This window comes from Charadrius vociferus, unplaced genomic scaffold (genome assembly GCF_000708025.1).
Source record: "Charadrius vociferus isolate BGI_N301 unplaced genomic scaffold, ASM70802v2 scaffold325, whole genome shotgun sequence".
Taxonomy (NCBI): Eukaryota; Metazoa; Chordata; class Aves; order Charadriiformes; family Charadriidae; genus Charadrius; species Charadrius vociferus.
In genome coordinates this window covers 2,280,246-2,303,305 of record NW_009648526.1, presented here as the reverse complement: position 1 = coordinate 2,303,305, position 23,060 = coordinate 2,280,246, and the positions used below count along the sequence as shown (strand labels likewise).

General features: G+C 36.7%; 2 protein-coding genes across 2 annotated transcripts in view; one reads left to right on the top strand and one right to left on the bottom strand.

Annotated features, from left to right (window-relative positions):
• CCPG1 (cell cycle progression 1) overlaps positions 1 to 14,074 on the top strand; it is a 20,220-nt gene extending 6,146 nt beyond the window's left edge. The window contains exons 5-9 of the mRNA XM_009885768.1: positions 2 to 194; positions 4,920 to 5,174; positions 8,720 to 8,835; positions 9,948 to 11,347; positions 13,284 to 14,074. Of these exons, the coding sequence (XP_009884070.1) occupies positions 2 to 194; positions 4,920 to 5,174; positions 8,720 to 8,835; positions 9,948 to 11,347; positions 13,284 to 13,464 (2,145 nt within the window). The 3' untranslated portion in view covers positions 13,465 to 14,074. The remainder of the gene's footprint in view (position 1; positions 195 to 4,919; positions 5,175 to 8,719; positions 8,836 to 9,947; positions 11,348 to 13,283) is intronic.
• Positions 14,075 to 14,252: 178 nt separating this feature from the next.
• Positions 14,253 to 22,787, bottom strand: PIGB (phosphatidylinositol glycan anchor biosynthesis, class B; the record flags this gene model as incomplete). Its single annotated transcript, XM_009885727.1, has 10 exons — positions 14,253 to 14,520; positions 15,105 to 15,285; positions 16,032 to 16,242; positions 18,535 to 18,599; positions 19,804 to 20,015; positions 20,443 to 20,494; positions 20,915 to 21,055; positions 21,655 to 21,785; positions 21,952 to 22,056; positions 22,668 to 22,787. Coding segments are annotated over 10 exons (1,338 nt in total), but the record flags the coding sequence as incomplete, so codon positions are not given.
• Positions 22,788 to 23,060: the final 273 nt, after the last annotated feature.

The window sequence follows — 23,060 nt, the reverse complement described above, 5'->3', positions numbered from 1 at the left end:
AATCCCTGATGATGGGTCCTGCATTGGAACTATTAGTGATGATTCTGACATCGTTACACTTGAAGCTCCAAAACCAGAAGAAACTCAAAGTCAGGAGGAAGCTCCAGCTGATGGTGAAGAAGCTCAAAGTTCTGAGGATTTTAACATGGGTTCCTCCTCTAGCAGTCAATATGCTTTCTCCCACCTGGAAACTGGTAAGAGCAACAAATTACTAAGCAACTGTGTGCAAAAATGTCACCGGAGGTCAGGGAGAAGAATAAAAATCTTTGTGTAGGGAACCTTCTCTGTGTGCAGAGAGGAAAAAAAATGGTCTTGAGTACATGTCCAAGCATTTGTAGTCTCTAGGACAAGTTTAGTTGCCCAAACTCTAAAAATTTGTCTAAATGTACATCTACAATCTTTTTATTTGAAAGCATTTTCTCTTATTAGGTGTTACCTATTTTAAATAGAAAGTAAATTACTGGCATACTTTTGAGAATTAAAATTACTTCTAGTTGATAGAATAATTGTAGTTTTTTTCTAGGGAATTTTTTTGGCATTTTACTGTTGTGTTACTCTTTAGTTCTCTAGTCTTCCTTTTAATTCTGTTTGGCTGCTTATTTGTAATCTTTTCTGTTCTCTTCATTCTCTATAGCACTTTTGTGCTCCTGACTTTTGACTTTCAAAGTAAGTTTATTACAAGAGCAGGATTTTCCTTAAAATACTGTTTTATCTTAGAAGTAGAATACAGCGTTGGTGAAGGTTCATGGATCTGTATAGCATCCATTGGAATCAGAAAATGACAGCTTAGCATCTGATTATGGCCAGTGATGATTCATAACAAAGCTGTCGCTGTCTTTAAGTCTTCTGGATGACGTGACTTAATTCAAAATTTAGTTGACTTTCTTTTTTCTTTTAGGTCTGAGTTCTAAAATTGTTTTTTTTTTTCCTCCCCATGTGTTTGTACACAAAAGTCAGTTGGCTGGAGAAGCTGAGGAAGATTCCTGATTGTGTAAGGGGATGGGGAAATGAGGTGAAAGAGCATGTGTCTCGCAGTCTTCCTTTCCAAGGTGGTGTGATTAAATTTGATCAGCTTGTGTAAAGCTGATTGCTTATGGCTTGCATGGAGTGTTCTTAAAATTATCAGTAGCAATCTGAATTGATCTTATAGTACTGATATTCCAAATAGATGCTGAAAGCCACTCCTCACTGAAGAATTTGGCTAAGCTGTCAGTATTTTATTTGCTTTTTTGAAAAATGTTAAACTTACATGTAAATTTGGAATGGGCATCAGTAAGCTTTGTAATACATTTTAAGATGTATGCTTGACCATTTAAATGAATGGTTCTTGTTGGATTCCAAATCTATGTGTGACTGGCAAAAATAATTTCTTCCTTCGAACTTAAGCTGATTTCAGCTTGGTCTTAGTGCTGTGCATTTGATTGACCAAGTGTTATAGAAAGTGTCTGGAATACTTTTGCATTTATTTTAAATGCCAAAGTTTTAGTCAAAATTTTCATGCCACCTTTTGGCAATGGAAATCTTTGCCATCCACTTCTTGTTGAGTTGTCTACTGTGTTGGAAAAGGATGAGCTTCAGATTTTCCTAGTATGGATACTAAAACGTTCTACAAGGATTTTCTGCCACTTTTACTTGCAAACAAATTCCTGTTTAGGCTGTCTTCACTGTACAAACAGAAATGCTTTAATATTCCTTTGTGAATGAAGTTAACTAGCAGAAGCGCTCGTATACTGAAACAAACTGCATCTAGGCTTGAGACATGCCTGTACAGAAGCGTCAAAGAAAATCCTCTTCTTAACTGACATTGTTACTTCATCTAGTTTCTAGTATAGATCTGACACTTCAAAATCATAGCAGAAGCTAGAATTTTGGACTGCTACTGTGGTCACACTGTTTCATTTATACCCCTGTTCATCCTGTGAATTTTAGGGTACAGCTTTGTACTGAATTCTTAGAGCAGCTGTAAGGCAATGTCATTCTTGTCCGAAAGTGTAATGCTGTTGACAGCTTGCCACTAAGTGCTTATGAATGGCTCGACGTGTCTTAGAGCTTTTTCTTACTTTCTGATTGTCTATTTCTTGTTTTCTTTCCTATACTTTGCTGTGCAGAGTATATTGAAGAATTTCTGATTTGGCTAGAAGCAGCTTGTTCCTTAACCGCTTCTCTTGTATTCCATATATGTAAGCTTATTTGGTTGTTGAAAAAACCCTGAAAAACCAAATAAGCAATAATAAGTATGTCCTGTATAATCCTTCATGATGTCTGACCTCTGCATTCTAGTAAAAATAGCGCTCTCCTGACTAATTTCTGAATGCTTGTCTTTATTGTCCAGGATTGGAGAAGTATGCATCTGCTTAAATGACTGAGTCTAAAATAGCGTCCTTTTCTGCCAAGCTATATAAATTCATTTAAGAATCTGCATGGCAAGTAGCTGTTTAAGTGAGTTGTCTTTATTGCAATGTCTGCTTGGTCAGTCTGGTTTGACTAATTGGCTAAAATGGATTTTTTCTTTTAGTAAGATGGAAAGTTATCTTTCATTATCTGACCTGTTGCTTGTCTGTGGAGTAAGAAATTAGGCATATATTCCAGATACTAATTGGTAACCTTTTCTGGTGTTGATGCAATTACTTCTATGAAGCTGGAATTTATTTCCTGTGAAGAATTTTAACTGGTAATGCTTTTAATAGATAATGGCTAGCACTGCTTGGCATTCTTGTCTGTTCAGTGATGTGTGCATGACTCTGCTCAAACAAATGATTTTCAGTTGTGAAATGTTCAAGGACAGTGACTCTATTTATATTTTTACATTTGAGTGATGATCTCTGATATGAGAATGAACAACCATATTTCTAGAAGGGGCATTAGCATTGTGTAATTATGGGCATCAAATTTAGAACTATCCAAGCAGGAGCACTTTGTCATGTGCTGGAGGCTTCATTCATCACATTGAATCTATTTCAGGCGTGTGAATTAGGGACATGAACATTGATTTGAATTTTTTTTTTTTCCACCCTGCTACTGCTTCCCCTTGATACTTGCGTTACACTTGACAATTATGCTTTCAAAGGAGAGAGATTAAATAATCATTACTTATATACTGGATTATATAAATTTAGAGTATACGCAGCAAGCATTTGTACCACTAATAGCAACAAGCAATTACAGGTCCCTTGTTTTCCTGATTAGAATATATGACTTTTGGGCCATAGGAACATGAATGTACAAATGGTATCATAAATACCATTTTGCAAAAATGCTATAAAAGATATTTTTTTATCATTAGAATTTGTTCTTATCTCAAATCTTGGCCAATTCGATCTTCCAAAACATCAGTAAGGTAATAGAAGCGTTTTGGATTCAGAGTGTTAGGGAGGGACAAACACAGAAGCACCTGACTGTTTTTTTTTCCTGTGCAGTAGTGATTGAAAATGGCTTTTTTTTTTTTTTGAAAGGTGAGTAAAGATGTTAATAGCTAGCATATGGTAGATATTAAAAGTAAATAAAATTACATATGTAAATAAATTTGCAATGCAAAGCATTGGGTATTTGTAATACCTACATTAATGGAACTTAAATGGAATGTTGTCTGCAGCTGCATGTAGATCACAGAATGACGTTTTTTGAGAGAATGTAATAAAACCATGTCTGTCTTTCAGGAGGCTTTATTTTAGCAAGTCTTTCTGTTGCTCTTTTGTTATTAAATGGTTCAGTCTCAATATTGGTAAGAGAAGGAAAACTAAATTCTTAATCTTTCTCCTTCACAAGAATTTGCGGAGGCAGTACATGTAAGTGCTTTAAGAGGCAGGATTGTCTGAAAGAAACACCTTCTAATAAATGAACAATAAGGTATGGGGAAGTGCCATATGCTTTTTTGCTGATTTCTTGATCCTCTATCTTTTATTTTTAAAAAATGAATTTTTAACTTTGGAGATCATGCATTCTTTGTGTAACATCCAGCATATACAGGCTAGAGAGTTGGGCAACGAGGAACCTAATGAAGTTCAACAAGGGCAAGTGTAGGGTGGAATAGGGCACCTAGGGAGGAATAGCCCCATGCACCAGTACGGGTTAGGGGCTGACCTGCTGGAAAGCAGCTCTGTAGAGAGGGAGTCCTGGTGGACAACAAGTTGACCATGAGCCAGCAATGTGCCCCGGTGGCCAAGAGGGCCAATGGTACCCTGGGGCGCATTAAAAAGAGCGTGGCCAGTAGGTCGAGGGAGGTCATCCTCCCCCTCTACTCTGCCCTGGTGAGGCCACATCTGAAGTACTGTGTCCAGTTCTGGGCTCTCCAGTTCAAGAAAGACGAGGAACTACTGGAGAGAGTCCAGTGCAGGGCTACGAAGATGATCAAGGGCCTGGAGCATCTCTCTTAAGAGGAAAGGCTGAGAGACCTGGGGCTGGTTAGCCTGGAGAAGAGAAGACTGAGAGGGGATCTCATCAATGCTTACCAATATCTAAAGGGCAAGTGTCAAGAGGATTGGGCCAGACTCTCTTCAGGGGTGCCCAGTGACAGGACAAGGGGCAACGGGCACAAACTGGAACGCAGGAAATTTGTTCTCAATATGAGGAAAAAACTTCTTTACTTGGCGGGTGGCAGAGCACTGGCACAGGCTGCCCAGAGAGGGTGTGGAGTCTCCTCCTCTGGAGATACTCAAAACCCACCTGGAGGTGCTGCTGTCCAACCTGCTGTAGGTGAACCTGCTCTGGCAGAGGTGTTGGACTAGATGATCCCTGAAGGTCCCTTCCAACCCTGACCATTCTGTGATAAACTATCACACTGAGAATTTTTATTTTGTCTTAATGTTCTCTAGGATAAGTGCCAAATACATTTTGCATAAATATGATGGATTTTGGTATTGGAGTTAATTTTTAAAGCAACAATGAATACGTTTTAAAGACTGTTCTATGTTGGGTTTCAGTTTTTTCGTCTCAGGCTAGCCATGATGAATCAAGTAGTGATGAAACTAGCAATCAGTCCAGTCCCACAATACGAAAACGTCGGGCTAAGAAGAGGCTGATCTCCAGCTCTGAGGCTGAGGGTGGGTCACCTGCCGAACCGGAGTCTGAACCTCCCAGAGAAGAGCAGCACAAACGCCAGTTCAGTAGCAGCCTTAACAGATGCATAATACTAGCTTTGGTGATCGCAGTCAGCATGGGCTTTGGACATTTCTATGGTGAGTTTACAGAAAACAAAATACGTAGAACAAAATATTATACAACAAATACTATTTTATTGTGACACTGATTTCCCCCCCCCCCCCCTTGGTTTTCTGCTAACAAGCTAAACGTAGAAATAAGAAAAAGGAACTGCTAATGTATGGATAATATTAGGGAGGCCCTTCAGCGGTGAAATTGTATTTAATATACACTACTTTAAGATGAAAGCAAATAAAAAGAAATTAATTTTTAGTTGCCCTTCCAGATAGAAATTTCTTGTTGTTCTCATAATGCAGTGTGTACCCTTCATTTTTCACATCTTTTCGTTTGAAATTATTTGTGGTAGTGCTTATCATTCCTAACAGCATTCACAGTTATTTCAGGCTTTTGTCCCGTATGTACTTATCTGGTAAATGTAAGAGCAAGGCATGTTTTTTACCTGAGTTCATAGTATCAATATTTTTCTCTCTCTCCAGTGGAGAACAGGCTGTAGTTGTCTTTGCAATTCCAGAGTAGTTTAGGGGATCCAGGATAGCAGCAAGTTTTCTGCGTTCCGTGTGTCACCTTAAGTTAAGCATTACACAGGTTGTTACTACATTTAACAAAACAACAGAACTCATTACGGATCTAAATCTACATAGAGCAATCCTGATCTTCTAAGATACATGCATTATGATAAAAGTGATAGGGCATTTATTGAAATAGTAATTTTTCCTGAGTAGTTGTAGTTTTAGTTTTATATGAAAATGTGTCTTCCTAGGAAGACTTGTAATTCAATTTCAGACTGGGAATATGATTCTAATTGGATTTGATTTTGACTAATTATTGGGGGTCTAAATTTTCACATTTATTTTGAGACTTATACTAATTTTCACTCGACCTTGATTTTTTTTTTTTTGTTCTTAGGTAAACCTGAAGGTAAGAGTCATGAGTGATGTATATGTGGATGCATTCCGATTTCCTTTCTAAATTGTGCATGTGTATGTGTACACACACATCCATATATGTATGTATACTTGCATTAAAAAAAATAAAAATTGAGTCTTAAGAATTACTAGTGTATGTGGGATTATAGGAATGACCAATCCAGTTATGTAAAATACTTTTTTTTTTTAGCAGCTGCAGCTAGTAGTAGCTGGTGTAAAAACTGGTTGGTGTATATCGGCATGCTAGAAGCAGAGGAGCACAATGGCTAGGCCAGTCTTTGATAGGGCTTTGTGATAGTTACTTGAGGGTTTACTTCTGTTAATCACTTTACTGTGTTTAAATTGGGGTTTGTGATAAATGCTATCCTTTTAAAGAACTTTGAGATCTAAGGATGAGAAATAGATTTTGGACATGTACTCAGGGTCATATCTTTATTAAGGGATTCACTTTGCCTTGTTCATTCATTGAATCTGTACTTCTAAATAAAAATTGTCATCACTGATGACAGTGCTGACAGCATTCTCAGCAGAAAGAAGGAAACCGTGGCTTTAGTGTTTGCTTCTTCATGTGAAAGTTCTTCCTGGTTATGTGATAACTAATCTTTCTACCAGTAGAAAGGAAATCAAACCCTGCTTTCCATCTTCCTGTGTTTTGTTGCGTTTTTTTTAAACACGAACTTGTGAAGAAAAATCCATCTCCCAGAAGGACTACTTTGCATTTTTGCGATTCAGCTTGGAATGTTTTCCACAGCAGTCTTTTAATGCTAGGCTAATTGTCGTGTAAGAGGACCCGAAAGGGTTACTTTTTATGAAATTACTTTTTCTTTGGGGGGGATAGGGGGTGCTGTCAGTATCAGGATAGTGTTTTGACTTTAGCTAGATCTCCAGGACCCCTTTGAGATTTCTGAAGATGTAGAAAGCAACCAGGATTAGGTTTTAATCAATAACTGTACCCTAATCAGTATTAAACTGAGTTAGCTGGTTTTATGATGCTCTAGGAAGGAGATCTGAAAGAGGACAAGCTTTCTAGGAAAACAGGTAACTGGAAAAGCTAAAGTTAGGAAGCCCTTGCCAGAAGAGTGTCTCCTTGTGGACATGTAGATATTTAATTTTTTTCTTTAACCAGAATCTGCAAAAGGGAATTTTGCTGTAATGCTAGGGGTTTGGATAGATTACTTAAAGAATCTGAAGGATACTGTGAGTTAGTGTACCAGCTGGAAACACAAACCAATTAGTGAGGAATGGTACCTCATTACATGCATTTTCAGTGTCTTTGCTACCCTTTCTATATTGCTAAATGTCATTTTTGCTTACTGTTTCTAAATTATGATTCTTGATAAGCAGAGAAACAGAGTTTGATTGTTTTTCTGTAATTCAGGTTCCTCTTTAACGCGAACGCTTTACACTAAATAATGATTTTTCAGAGGCAGTCTTCAGATTCTTAGAGTGAATGGACTTTTTCAAAAGTATCTATAAAACATAAATATGAAAAACAAATTTACTGTCAGTATACTTAAATTCACTCATGCAAAGATTTGTACTTCCAATAAGTGTTTATTAGGACTCTGCAAACTTAAAATCATTGCTGCACAAACATTACTTTCCCTTAGCTGAATTGAACTATTGATGTTCAACTTGATTAAATAGAGCATTGTCTGTTTTTAAGTTCATACTTGGCAATATGTTAAATAGAAATTCAGAGCACAAAAAATTCTTCAGTATAATAGTACTTACAGAATTCAGAATTCCTTGTTTAATAATGCACCTCCCTTCCTCCCCCCTTTAAATACAGGAATAGAACTCTGCATATGCTGCATTGGTTTTGAAAGAAATACCTAAAACTTGCTGTTGTCATCTGCTGTAGAGTCAATTCAAGAGAATCTTAAAAGCAAAGAAATAAAACCCACATCAGTGCTAGGATTTACAGAACGTGTATAGGTAGGGAAGTACCAGTAAAGAAATTTTACTTGACAGGAAAAAATTGGTGGGTAGTGGAGTGAAGATAATTTTTTCAGAAAAATAGTATGTGTCAGCCTTTATCTGACAATTGAAAGACAGGATATTTGCTTACTCTTCAGCCTTCACTCATCAATAAGAATGACAGGGTAGGGCCTGCAAATACTTGCTGCTTTGTGAGCAGTGTGTAATAATTGTGTTTCTGCATGAAAGTTTAAATACTGTGTTAAGATCCTCTTATTCTTGTAACTTGAGTTAACAGTGAAAGTTGAAACAGGTAATGCATGGTCTCCCTTTTATCCTGATTGGCTTGCATGTTACTGAAAAAAGACAAAAAAATGACACATATCCTTTCCTGCATAACTTTTTGTTGGTTTGTATCTAACTTATTTCTAAATAGTTTTCCAAAATTCCTTCATTTCTTATCGTCAAATAAAAGATAGCGAATTCGGGTGTCTGTTTGAGAAATTGATTATCATTGGAAGAAACAGAATCGGTATATAACAATCTGGTTTAATAATCTTTTATTTTGTTACAGCTAAACAGTTACTAGTAAGTACTGGGCAGAAATTGCATGGTAAGAATGCTTTTGACTTTACAGAGAAAATGGAGATAACTGTCTGTTCCTCCAACTACTTAATGTAAGTTAGACTATCAAAAGAAACTTCTTATCTTTGTAGGTACAATACAGGTCCAGAAACGTCAGCAGCTGGTAACAAAGACACGTGAATTAAAGGATATGAGAGATGACCTTTACCAGTGCCAACAAGAGCGAGGAGAAGACGTGCATCGTGAAGTGGGGGTAGGTATGAGTTTAGCTGGAAGTCATTGGGTTATTCTGTCATTACGTGTGCAATCTACACAAAGTGAAATTAATTTATCACACAAATCCATTACATTTTTTTCTTTAGTAAGTTCTTTCTGAGAATGTAATTTTTCTTTTCCCTGAATTTTTGACAACGATTTTGTATTTTGATAAATTTGATATTGGAATGTGTTTAAACATACTGATTTTTATGTATATAGTCTAGCAGTTATCATGACACAGAAACTGTTTCTTTGCCTATGACATAATGCCAGCTTGTCATTAATGAAGACAGCTGAAGTAGAACATGCTGGTAAAAACCTATTGCAGGTTGAACCTACAGGTTTTGTGAATTTGCTTTCTAAATTGTCAATGGTTATTAATTTTTTAAAATACTTAATCTGTACTTTTAGTTCTTTACTGTTCTGTTCTGTCTTTACATTTTACTGTTTGATTATTCAGAGGGAAGATTAGGGAGTGCTCTGTGTGTGCGTGTCTTTTTTTTTTAAAAAAAGGTTTTATTTTATGTTCTGATAGCAGCATTTATACATAATTCAATCTGTTTGGTTCTAGAGTTTGTCAAGGATGCCAAGAGACTGCAGAGATCCTTTTGTGTCAGGATATAGTTACATGAACTTGTATTTTCAGCAGCAAATTTGGTTCAGAATCAGTTTCTGAATTTCTGCCCCAACTGTTGAATGCCCTCGCTTCTGCTAATGTATTTGGTTTTGCAATCTGTAACCCCCGTTTGCTGAAAATAAAGCAACAGCAAATACACACATTTTCATTTCCTTTTAAGATGGATCAATCCATGTACCCAGTTTGCTATTCTTCAGCTAGTTAAACCAGTATGAGCAAGGGGTGATGACCTGTGGTTGGAATGGGGAGCCTCTCACATGGTCTTTGTTGCCAAGACAGTGTTTGTTTGTATATCCGAGATAAACAAACTTGCTCTATTTTTGCATCTTGCTGCAACATATGTCACTGCATCCGGAATGATCAGTAAACTCTGTCTGGGCTAGTGTGGTCTTTCATCTTTCTAGCTGAAATTGTAACAACCCTAACTGAAGTATTTTTTCTTGTTTTCTTTTTGTTTGTATTAGTCACTTAAGGGAGATCTTGCCACATGTTTGACCTCTACTGAGGTGGAGAAGAAATCCTTTGAATCTCAAAAAAAAAGTCTTGCTGCAGAAAATCAGCACTTAAGAGAATCTCTAGAGAAGGAAGAAAAGGCTTTGGCCTCACTTCAGGAAGAATTAAGAAAGTTAAGACAACAAATTAGAAACTTGGAAGATAAAGGTACTAGCACTGAGTCTATTGTAATGGAAAATCAGAAACTAAGGGAACATTTGGAAGAGGAAAAGCAAAGAAACCACAACTTTCTTAGGCAAAAGGAAACACTCTTCGCAGAGGCACAGATGTTGAGGAGAGAACTGGACAAAGAACGTCATGTTACAGAAGCTCTAAAAAAAGAACTGGAACAGTTAAGTTCTCGTCAAACACCTGACAATGCTGATGATGATACATTAAGAGAAAATCAAGAAATCGAAACTCTGCGAGGAAGACTAATAGAACTAGAAAAAAAGCTAAACTTTGAGCAACAGCGCTCTGACTTATGGGAGAAGCTGTATGTTGAAGCGAAAGACCAAACTGAAAAACAAGAAATAAATGAAAAGGGACAGAAGAAAGGTGCTAAAGGGCAAAGTAAGACTAAAAAGAAATCAAAGGAGTCATTTTTTGGTTCAGTTAAAGAAACTTTCGATGCTATGAAAAATTCCACAAAAGAGTTTGTAAGACACCATAAAGAAAAGATTAAGCAGGCTAAAGAAGCAGTGAAAGAAAACCTGAAAAAATTCTCTGATTCTGTAAAGTCTACATTCAGACACTTCAAAGATACCACAAAAAACATCTTTGATGAAAAGAAGAAGTCAAATGATAAAAGACATGAGGCAAACAAGAAACCTCGAACTTTTTACCGAGAACATAACTCTTATGAGAACTTGAAGCACACGCATTACAGGGGACCTAACATGCAAAAAGAATTCAAAGACGGAAGAAAACATCAGTTTACAACATTTGAAAAAGATACAGATTCACAGAAATGTATCAATGATCCTTTGTGTAATAGAAAACATCAGTTTGTCCTAAAGGGCTGCTCTGGTATTTTTGAATGTGCTCATCAAGAATTCATCAGTCTCTTTAACAGAGTATCCGATCCTATCAGGGTGGATGAATTTAATCGGCTAATGAAAAAGTATTTGCAACAAGTTGTACATAACTTTCATCACTGGAGAGAACTAGAAAGTTTCATCAATAAGTTTTTTCATAATGGGGTATTTATACATGACCAGATGCTGTTCACTGATTTTGTTAATGATGTCAAGGATTACCTGGAAGATATGAAGGAATACCAAAATAATAATGAAAAGGTTTTTGAGGATTTGGACAAATACGTCTACAGATACTACTTTCATTATGATAATTTACCCCAATATGGACCCAGGTTTGTTTCCATGTTTCCTGAACTTGTTAACACAATGAAATAGTCTTTGTAAAGACAACTAGTGTCCTTGTTCTCATAGGTTGTCTTTCTGAAGGACTCAATGGAAATGCTAGATTGTTATATAAAGTGGATCCGTAGTACCTTATATAGAAATTTGTGGGAGGAGGGATGTTAGTTTGGGAGGCACTGCAGATCGTACATAGTGCAATCTAATATTCTACTGAGTTCTTCAGAAAACTCTTAACTGGAAGTAGGATTACTTTAGACTGAACAGCTATGATTGCCTATCTAATGGAATGAATAACTAGCTCAGAAGAAGCGTTACCTAGGACTTCCTTGTTGTCCTTCCCAGAATGAGAAGGTTTTTTGGATGTATTTCAGCAGTCTCAAAGTCCTGTTCTGGCTGGTACCTTCCTTGCTGGCTTTTCAGGAATTTCGCTACTCTCTCTTGTAGCTTAGTATAATACTGAGTTAGTCTGTGTGCCCAGAGCAGAGCTACTGAAATGGCAGGCTTTAGTTCAGATCCTGCCCCTGACTGCGTTTTGTTCAGGCTTGCTTACAAAGGTCCTTGGCATGAATTGTTTCCCGTGTTACTTTGCTGTATCTACTGGTATTCTGAGGGCTTCTACAGAGCGGTTGTGGTATGCTGCCTGGCTGGCCCAGTGGCACTAGATATGGCGGACTGTTTCTACTGCATAGACTTTGGTGAAAGAAAATTAAGCAAGGAGCCTTAATATATTGTGTGAAATCTGCTCTTTCTGAAACACTTACATAAATATCTTCTGTGGCTTTTAATACCCTTGCTATTACAAAATTGGCTATATAGTCTCTTGTACTAATGTTTCTTCTCATCAAGTTAGGAAAAATGTGATATATTAGCTAATTTATAATACACAAATTGTCCTTGTAGATATAACAGAGCTTTTAGCTGTGCTGGTATTCAGTGCAAAGCATATTTAGTATTTAGATCAAGTTCTTCAGTCAGGTTTCTCTTTTGGACTTTTATTGTTTACTACTTCACGTTTTTTATTGCAGCAGAAAGTCTGAATACTTAACTACTTCGGGGTTACTAAATATTATGTGAGATAGTACTTTCTCTTATTAAAGGTCGAACCATGAAGATGGTAATCCTATTATCACCTACCAAGTAGCCTTTTTAATGTGTAGTTTTGGCAAACACATAAGTTTTATGTTTTTATTTATAGTCCAAGTACTTCTTACTAATTTATTATTAAAATGAACTTTAATTTTTAATTAATTTAAATACCTATTTTTTGTGTACTTTAATTCAATTTGCCAAAAAAAAAAAAAAATCCGAATTAATTTTGATAGTATTATACAGAAGTTTGTATGATACTGAGGATGAAAATAGCCTCCACTTAGCCTAGCAGGCGGCTAGGGATGCTAGTCATATGGTAACAGCACGTATTTGCATCAAAAACTGCAATAGGTGAGCAACAGTGTTTTGTCAGTGCCCCCTCTCTCTGTATAAATGTTACTGTACATGAAAACCTCTGAAGTGCCTATGTTTACACAAAGCATGCTTTCCTAAGGGTCTATAAAGTTTTCACTATTTTTATAGAGCAGAATGTAATAGAATAACTAAAAAATAGATTGAGGCCTCACTCAAGCCTCACAGTAGGGATAATCGAACAGCTGGTTACCTGGCTTTATTCTAAAAAGAACTTTGGGCAAGCAGCTGCAGAGCATTTTTAATTTTAGAAAGAATTTATTTCAAATATACCAACTTATTGATGATTTAAACAAATACCCCCCCCCCATTTTGCTCGCAAGATAAGGACTACTTAATCTTGCTTTCTTTTCAGTCAACCTCAGCATGTTAAAAGCTGTTCTTGACAATGTAACTGTGTTTCGAAATGCTTTTAGAGAGATGCTTTCATGAGAGTAGTAATAAGCTTTTGTTTACTCCTTGCAGTCGACCTAAAAGGCCTTCTTTCACACAAACTGAAAATTCCAGACTTGAAAAACAAGCTCAGAAGTACCACCACCGTAATAAAAGAGAAGGTAAATGGCATAAACATGGTCGCACTAATGGAAGACACATGGCAAATCTTGAAATAGAGTTGGGGCAATTACCTTTTGATCCAAAATATTGAGTAACTTATGGTAAAAATAAGATTAGAATTAATAATTCACATCTCTGGAAACTAATTGTTTTTCAACAAAGCGGCAAGATGCAAGTTTTTTCTCTAAATAATTTGATTTTTACACATCTTTGTTAAAAGGCAGAAGTCAAGCTTTCTAATTTGCATATTCTGTACTGTTGCTTTAATTGTTCTTTGGAAGTGATGGTAGTTTGGGTGGCAGCAGTACTGTTGCAGAAACTAGGCATGCAATGACTTGTGTATGAAAAATATGCTTAATTGCATTCCATTAGTGTAGTTCAAGCTTGAGTCATGCATAATGTACCAATAATTAACTCCAATGTTTGATATACTAACTTCATCTCATCCTTCAAAAAAATAGGTCTACATTATGGTAATGTATTTGCTGGTGTTTTGTAATCTTATACTTGCTTCTTGTCTTTGGGGGGGGTTTCAAGAGCCTGTTGAATTGTGAAGAATTTGCTGTGCTGCATTCTAATCAGCTTGCTGATTTAAGCACTTGAAATGTCTTGCATATCTGCATATTGTAGAAGAAAAATAAAGAGACATTGTGGGTAAAAGTCTTTATTTATAAAAGAAACCTAGCATAGCTGTACAGTTCTATAAAAATGGTCCAGTCTTGTCTAATTTCATATGATTACTTAAACAATAAGGTAACTTTGGTCTTCCTGATGTTTTCTAGTGTTGTAAGGTAGGTCAACACCCCCACCCTGCCATACTGCTACTGAAGTTGCCTTCAGGAAGAGGTTTAGGTGTTTGCAGCCAGCCAGCGGCTGCCTAATCAGACTTCCCCATTTGACTTACCCGGTTTCAGACTCAATACTCTCTCCTGTCTGCAGTACAGGATCTTCTAAGCGTAGTACTGCTATGCAAAACTGATCTCATTAGGACTTAAGTCTAGAAAATGATCTTCAGGTATGATTTATTTCAGTTTTTTTTTTTCCTGTAGACATGGATGTGGCTTCCAACTCGTCCTTGAGGTAGATGAGTGTGAAAGACAGTGGCTGTTTTCTCATAGCCCTTTACAGCTAGAAATGATGATATTTCCTGTAAATGAACATACATTAGTTTCCACAGTCAGAAAGCATAGTTGGGGGCATCAGAACAGTGTTCCAAAGTCTTCTGAAAACCATAAATTCAACTTTCCCCTGGAAGTTTTATCTTTATTTTAGGATAGACTCCTAAAAAAAGAGGTACCTATCCCGTTTAATCCTGTCCGGAGTGGATATTCACCAGACTGCTGTTTGAGTACGTGGACTCCATAGAAGATTTGAGGGGAAGAGGTACTCTGACTGCAGGCATTTTGGCTTGTCATTGTTACTTACTTAAGTATATAGTTGTGGGAACAGACCGCACATTTGTTTTAATACGGCATGAGGAGAACTCGATAAATCATTACTTTACGGCATGTAGAATTTGCACAGAGGAGAGGGCATACATGAAAGTTAAGTATATATCACTGGAATGGGATCTATACTATATTGTGGACTAGAGGGTTCAATTTTCATGTAAGCTGTAAGTTTTAAAAAGTTATGGGCAACAATTTTCAAAAATCTTAACTATAACTCTCCCTTAATTTATTTTGTAACTTGACCTCAAAGCTAGTTTGTTTCATCTTGCAGTTACCATACCTGTTCTAGCACATTGAAGAAGATCAAGTGACTGGGTAATAACGTATCATTGTAGAACTCCTTACTAAGCCAGCCAAGTGGGTTAGAGTAAAACACATCCGCTTCATCAATATAGCTCTCATTTCCCGTTAGGTCTGGGGGACACTGAAGGAATCTCATTTTTAGAGGACAGTGAACATGACTAGAGAGAAAAACACAACAAATGCTTTAGGATAATATGACCAACATCTAAGATTTGAAATGACTCATCACTTAAAGGTACCCCAGTCAAATCCAAGATTGACTAATTGCTTTTATTTTCCAGAGTCCTATTTTCTTCCCTTCTGTACTTCATACAAAGTAAAAATAGAACAAGTGGACTCAGCTTCAAACTGCTGTGACTATGTTGTTAGCAGTTCACAGAAAGCAGATGTATCTTAATAAAAATACCATCTGTGTAACATCAGTTTCTCAAAAAGGTACTTTTCCATATCAGCTTCACTGTTTATATCTGCTTTAATGTTTTGTTTACTTGCCAGGATCTATTGCAGACTTTTTGGAATGGTGACTTCAGTCATCGTATGTTCTAATTACATTTCTTTACTCTCTAGCAGCAGAAGTAAAGGTAAAATTAAGAGATTTTGACTGTAATAATTAGTCTTTAGTTTTGCTACAAAAGTTACCATAATGAGGCAGTATGAATTACTTTCAGAAGTTGCAAGACTTACTGCATATCTATTTCACAAAAACTGAACAAAGCTTAGATGCTAAATTTTATTCTGTGGGCTTATTTCCCCTATTCATTCTGTATTAGCTGTATGAAAATACAAAACTCTTCCTGTATACATCTATGCATCTCAATTTATTAAGCTTAGGAAAAAAAAAATATCTTAATTTCTGCTTAAGTGTATGGATTTTAATGTAGTATGTTGTTAATTATTTTAATACCTGTAAAATGGAGTAGAGTGGCACGGCATCATGAAGAAGACAAAAGCTTGTGACTGGTAAGAGTTACTACAGAGTTGCTGTATGTGACTCATAACATCAAGAGAGCCTCGCTGGTGAATCAAGCCTGTATACAGGGCTGGCACTAAGTTTGATAAAAGCAGGAAACTTGCTGCAGATTTCTTCCATGCTTTCAGGTGTTTCAAAGAATATCCTAAAGAAATATTTGAGTAAGTTTTGGAGAGAAACAAATACTAACAGTTCCACACAGTATTTTTGAAAGTACCATAACTTACCGGAAAACCATTACTCAGTTGATAAGAATACCTTGCTTTAAGGTATTTTAATAAGTGTTCTTGAAGTCTTTACTCTTTAAATGGAAATTCAAAGGTTAGACTTTGACCTTAGTAACTCTTAGATTTAACAGTGTAAATGTTAAGCCCGTACCCGTCCTTTGAAGTACAGAAGTATGATTTCAAAGCCAGTGCTTTGTCTCTTTAGAGCTTGGTTTTAATTTCTTGTGGGGGGAAAAAATAGTCTATTCACTGGTTTGGATGAGTATGTGGCGACTTACTGATGTGTTCTGATTTACACGTGTCCAAGTAGAGCCAGAATAAATGGTAACTACCTGTGCTTGTGGTATGGCTGTGGTATTCTTTTCCTCCAACATGCTGAAACCTACAGCATTCCCTTATTGTTAGTCATTTTTGAGCTACTATCCTTGGAAAAGTATACTACTCCATCTTTTGCCATCTCCCATCCCTGCTCTTTCTGAAGGAGCTAATAATAGGAAGAGGCATTTCTCCTGCTTGGAGATAGCTCTATAAACCTGTTTCTCACAACCACAACTTAGATAAATCTGGCACAGAAGATAGCTTCATGTTGCAACTAGTCTAGAAATCCTTATTAAGTCACGTGCTTGTCAGTATTGGGAGATAAAAATATTTTATGCATCCTAGCTCTGTTACCACCTTTACTGACTCACAAGAAAAAGGCCTGTTTCTGAAGTGAGTAACAAGTAAGTTTAATTAGTCTTCAGTTGGTCTGTCCTGACAAATTGCAGATCTTTATCGCAGATGAAAACAAGTCCACTAATTAGTCTGTGGTTTAAACATGAGTGCAAACATTCTATTATATGTACTTTTTTACTGCTTTTGTGAAATGCTCTTAGCTTATCTTTAAGTGTGCTTGGAAATGACTTTGAAATTCATGTGGGGTTTTTATGCTTTCATTTATAATGTTTTGAGCAATTTAAAGATCTCTTTGTAACAACTGAGTTATCAGAAGTAACTTTTGGTTTTTTTTTTTTTTTTAATGGAAGTATCCAAACCAGATGACAATTAGCTCTTGATAAATTGAAATGACCTCATACCCTTATAGACATGACAGTTAAGAAGGATCTTAACAAAAAATAGTGGCCCAATAGGAATTTTTCTGCATGTGAGGTAGATCTGGTTTATCTTAAATCTGCTCTTGAACTGAATGTTGAACAAAGCTATGTATCTGATCACAGCAGAGAGCAAAATTATTGAGGTTAAGATCTACTTTTCTCTAGACTAGCAAAACAGGTAAAAGAAAATTACAATTTTCATTGATTCATCTGTTTTGAACTTGTATTTAAACTAAAGCTATACAGCTTCATGTTCCAGAAATTTTAGTCTTTCCTTTATAACTTTTCAGCATACTAGACTTTACATCATGATTTTACTTTTTCTATAGACACACTAGTGTAGTTAATACCTAGTTTTGTAAAATATAAAGTACTTCCTTATTAGGCTCTTTTCTGTGTTTAAAAAAAAAAAAAAGGGAAAAAGATAAATGAATACTTTAACAGAAACTTTTAAAGTATCAGAAAAATCTGAAGTTAGCAAAAGTAATATGCTTTCCAGTTTAAACTGTGGACAGATTCTCTTTAATTTTTAAGTTCACCATGTTAGTTTAGGGAACTTACTCCTGTTTTAACAAATTCACTGTAGTCTGCTGGAAGCAAAAAGCTATCACACTGACTGCTCTAAAACTTTTGTGGGAAGTAGCCTCACAGTAGGTGGTTGGTCAAGAGCAGACAGAAAGCTAGCATCATCTGCTTACACACCTGAACCCAGAAAAGGATAATTTTAGGTTTTGTATACTTCAGTTATTTTGTTGCATACTCAAAGGCATTTGTCAGGCACATTTAAGAGAAGCAGGTGGAAAAATACTACAAAGGAACCAAGGAACAAAATTCACTGTAAGAGTGGCATTGCTAAAAAGTGAGTAGTCACTAAGGCAATTTTTTTTTTTTTTTGCAGGAAGTACTTTTACACCTATGCTATGAATTCTCTGTGTTTCAGTCATTTGCCCTTCCTTTTTTTTTTTTTTTTTTTTCCATAGCTGTAAGAAAAGGTTAGGTTAGTTTGGTCAAATACCTACATTGACTATTAACAGTCTCTCTTTAGGTAAAAATTATATACAGGGGGTAAAAATTATATACAGGGAAGGTTGCAAGACATTTGAAACCAATGCTTACCACAAAAAACCATACAAAATGGTAGTACTGGATAGATGAACCTGAATTCTTTATGGCTCAGCATGCTGTTAATAAAACAGAAAATGAGAAAGTTAAATGCATTAGTTCTGTTGACAAAGTACGTTTTAGAGCATAGAGAACTGGAAGAAAAGCACATGCATGTACTAAAAGGCTTTTGGCATTGAAGCAGCTTAGTGTAAAAATGCAAATTGTCACTTTATTAACATAATGAGTACATTCAAATTCAGATTATGTGGTCAGTTTAAACCAAAGTACCTGGCTACTATAGCAATTAAGCGGTCTGATTCTATGACTACTAAATATCACTTAGGTAGTACTTCAGTTTCCTTTCTGTAATAATATGCCATAGAAAGTGTGGATGATAAGCTAAGATTCAAGTACACGTTTGTATCTAACAAAGTGACATTTACCTCTGCTAATACAACTTTACACAATTTCCCATGCCAACTTTGGGGTCTTTTTTGGGGGATTACTGCAAGACTAGTGTCATGGGAATCAAACAGGTTCTTACAAGACTAAGGGAGACAAAAAAGGCTTAAAACCAACGAAGCTATATACAGTTTTTTTGAGTTGGACTGAAAGAAGAGATGGCTTTTGTGGCCTTGCTACTGTTTTACTGTATTCTGTTACTACTGTAATCCCATACCATTTATTACTTAGCATTTATTAATTTGCTGTACCTTTTCTTGCCTGAAAGTGTCTCATTTAGTCTACAGTTAATTCTGATGTTTTAGAAACAGCTTACCATCTCTTCTACTTTTCAACTTAAAATGAGACAGAGAGTCCTATGATAAATGTTAAGAGCTGTGCATAGACTTGTGAATGGAGTAAGTTTTAGAGGCCTAAGAACCTCTGATCTTACTGGGGATGTATTAAAGAACCAAATGAAATCATATTTTCATTAACAGGCATCCAGTAAACAGTTTTCTAACTAGTTCTGTTGTTGTTTAAACACCTGTTAGGTGATTGTTTGGGTTTTTTTTCTCCATTGAATTTCATGCGGAATTGTTTTATTCTTTAAGGGTCTAATCAATTCTAAAAATACATGTTGAGTAATGATACAAGAATTGGTATTACATAAAATTCTAGAAACTATTGTATAATTGAGTGCATTTCTTGAAGTATTTGAATAGTTTAAAGTTTTCTATGTCTTAACCTGAATACTATGCTTTCTTGGTCTAGAAAGGACATGAGCTTTGAAAAGAACATGACCAGTGAAAGATAGTAGTTACACTTAGGAGAAATTACCTGTATACCAACACTGTCCAAATCACTGTCATCAGAAAGATGCGATACCTTTTTGGTGCCAGCACACAGCCGTGAATAAAGAAAGGCAGATGGGTACCCAAGATGACTGGTAGTCCCTGAGTGAAGTACCAATGCCAAGGATGAGATCCGTAAAATGTTCCCAGATTTTGCAGCACGTTGAATTTCAAGAAGTTCAGCTGAACCAGTACCCACTGGGAAATTGCAAGGGGGAGGGGAGTGGGAGCAAAAGTGAAATACAAATCCAAAGTGAAAACCAACAGCTAAATTGAATTACATAGCCATCACTGGCCTTAAATGATACAGCATCTTCATTCATACTTTTTTCCTACTAAGACTTGTCACAGACTTCCTATATTTAACAGTTAATCACAGAAGTGTGTAAGTTTTGGGGTTTATTGATACCTATTGATTTACTGAGAGCTGAGCATACGGATTTTAAGTAACAGTCTGTCATTGAAAATAACCGAGAAGTCAGTGTTTAAGGGTTTACGGCTTGGGATATCATTAGAGCTCACAGGCCAGACGCAGTCACAGAACTAACAGAAGTCAGAAACATCTGTACATGTTAAAATGCTAAAAATCAACCTTTTTCTTTAAGTCAAGTTTAAAGCAACTTACCTCACCAAAAAACACACGGTCAATTATTAAAGAGGTTCCTACTGTGACCAATCTGCAAAAATGGAAAGTGTGTTGCACTGATATCGCCTGAATTACTTTTCTATCAGATTCTACTCTTCTCCAAATAGCTGTCAAAACTCCCTGAATAGTTATTCCTAATCTTTTATTGAGATTATCCATATTCATGGCCATTCTACAGTGGCCAATTACCATCACCCGGTATTCTTAGTACAATACCAGAGTAAGCTGGAATGCCGTTCATGTCTCCTCCTCATGAAACCTCTCCTAGTGCTTTTTTGTAGCATATATGTTAATTTAAAGGAAGCACGTCCCTTCTTTACACTTTTGCAAAAGGACTCTATTTTTTTTTTTTTTCCTTATTTACATGAAATCATCTTTTTGGGCTTGTCTGCCTTTGCGGTAGTAAAATCAATCTTAAGATATGTGTATAGTTTCAATTCAGAAAACTTACCCAACTGGAATGCAGTTGTGTAGGATAAGGTCTGCTTTCCTCTGTTCTTGCAAAAAATGACTGAAGACCAAAGGTATCCATGGGATAACAGCGGTGGGACGAACAACAATTGCAAGTGCTATCAAAGCTAAATATTTGCAACTAGAATGAGGGAACATAAGAAAAACAGTAGTTTATCAAAAGGTTTGGTCAGTGACATTTCAACAATTTAAGTACTGTCACGACTCTGACAAAAAGTTTTTCATACTGTGGATAACTTTGATCCTCTCAGTGCAGATACTGTTTTGCTTGGAAGGTTGCCAACTATATAATTGCTTTACTAGCAATGGAGTTGCTAAATAAAAGCACACATTTGCTTTAAAATAGACAGCCAGTAAAGTAAGTTGTGACCACAAATTTACCTACGCCTGAACCCAAACAAGCTTTTGTTATCTTTTCCCAAGTTACCACACAGTCTAGTCCTTGTAAAGTTTACATTAAAGTTTCCCATAAAGGGATACTTTGCACAACGGAACTGGAAAATAGTAATTTTATATACCAGCTATATCACGGCTTCAGAACAATTTTAGAGGAAATACCACAATGCTGTTCCTTCCACGATTTGGAGCTCTTGCTACGTGAATGAGGTGGCTTTGACTGCCTTCTATTTTAAGGTACAAGATAGCATTTTAAACAGTATTAGGAGATAGGTGTTATCCCAAGCCAAAAATTATCAGTACTGTTAGTAGAAAGTTTCTCACCTGTTCCCCATCTTGGAACCTTTTATCGGATAGTAGGAAAGCGCAAATACGGTAAGAAGAGTTTCCATGGTGTTTGTTAGAGTTCTGGTACAGGAGTACCATGTAAACCAGGAACACAGCTGGCAGAAGTACTGAAAATAATTATGAACAACAGAATGCACAGGGAGAAACATTAAAACAAATTCTGTAGTTTTAAAAGGTGATCATTCTTCAAGGTGTGACTATCATTTTGCTATTGTCTGCACTGCAACAGTGTTTATTAACGTGCATAGAATTGTTTTAAAGGCTGACACTCACCACATACTTTGCTGTTTCTGCATTTTCAAGGTGTTGCACTAACGAGTAAAGCTTCACATCAGCAAAAGCTGCCAGCACTGCCTGTGCAAGTCTAGGGACCCATATCTATGTAAGCAGAGAGAAAATTTTAATTGCAGCAAACCTGTTAAATCCCAAGTTTGAAGGGAGAACTACGGAATTCGTGAATGACTGTTCAGACTTGAAAACAGTAAGTGAATTAGTGAATATTCTCTATAGCTTTTAAAGGTTTTTTTAATAAAAATAGTAAGGTCCTTTGGTAGGACTAATATTTCTGCCAAAACAAAGAAACTCTAAAGTGATCAAAAACTGAAAGTAGAATTCTTTGCCATTCATCTCCAACAGAGGTCAAAGGGGCTGTTGTTACTGAGTTTAGTACTGATCACATTATGAAACACTCTGGAAAACCAAACCCCTGAGCAATTATGATGTAGTGGCAAACAACATCAGTATGAAACTCAAGGAGATGGATGGAGGCCAAGAATAATCCTCCACAGGCACAGTCTCTTTGATGGGAGATCCGTGAACGAGTTCCGCACCCATGCGAAACACTTCAGAGGGGTCTCTGTGCTCATACATTTCTAACTGCCAGATTCCAGACGTATTTTGCCTGGACAATGATAAAAATACACTGAATTTAAATACAATGCTTTTAAGTTGAATTTAAGTAGCTGATGGGTTCTCTTGATTATACTCACCAGCAGCTGGACATCATCCTTAGCCAGCAGCTGTAAAGCTTTGTAGATGGTTGCAAAGATCAGTGGGTATGAGTAGCCCCTTAAGCCGTTTGCCCACTCCCAAGTCAGGTAGCCATAATTATTAATATTAAGGATCGATCACGAACAACTGAAACAAAAAGCTTCATTCGAGCTGTGTCATTCTGAGACATTTACCCTTGTGCCCAAAAGGCGGGAGGCGTGGAATTCTGTCACTGGTCAAGCCAGCGCTCTGCTGCCGCGGAACTCTCCTCCCGAGCGCCCCCCCCGTGACTCCCCGCTGGCGCCGGGGCGGTACGAAGCGGGGCCGTGTCCCCCCCCCGGCCCGCCGCAACCCGCGCCGAGGGGGCCGGGCGCGCCGGCGGCAGGGGCTTA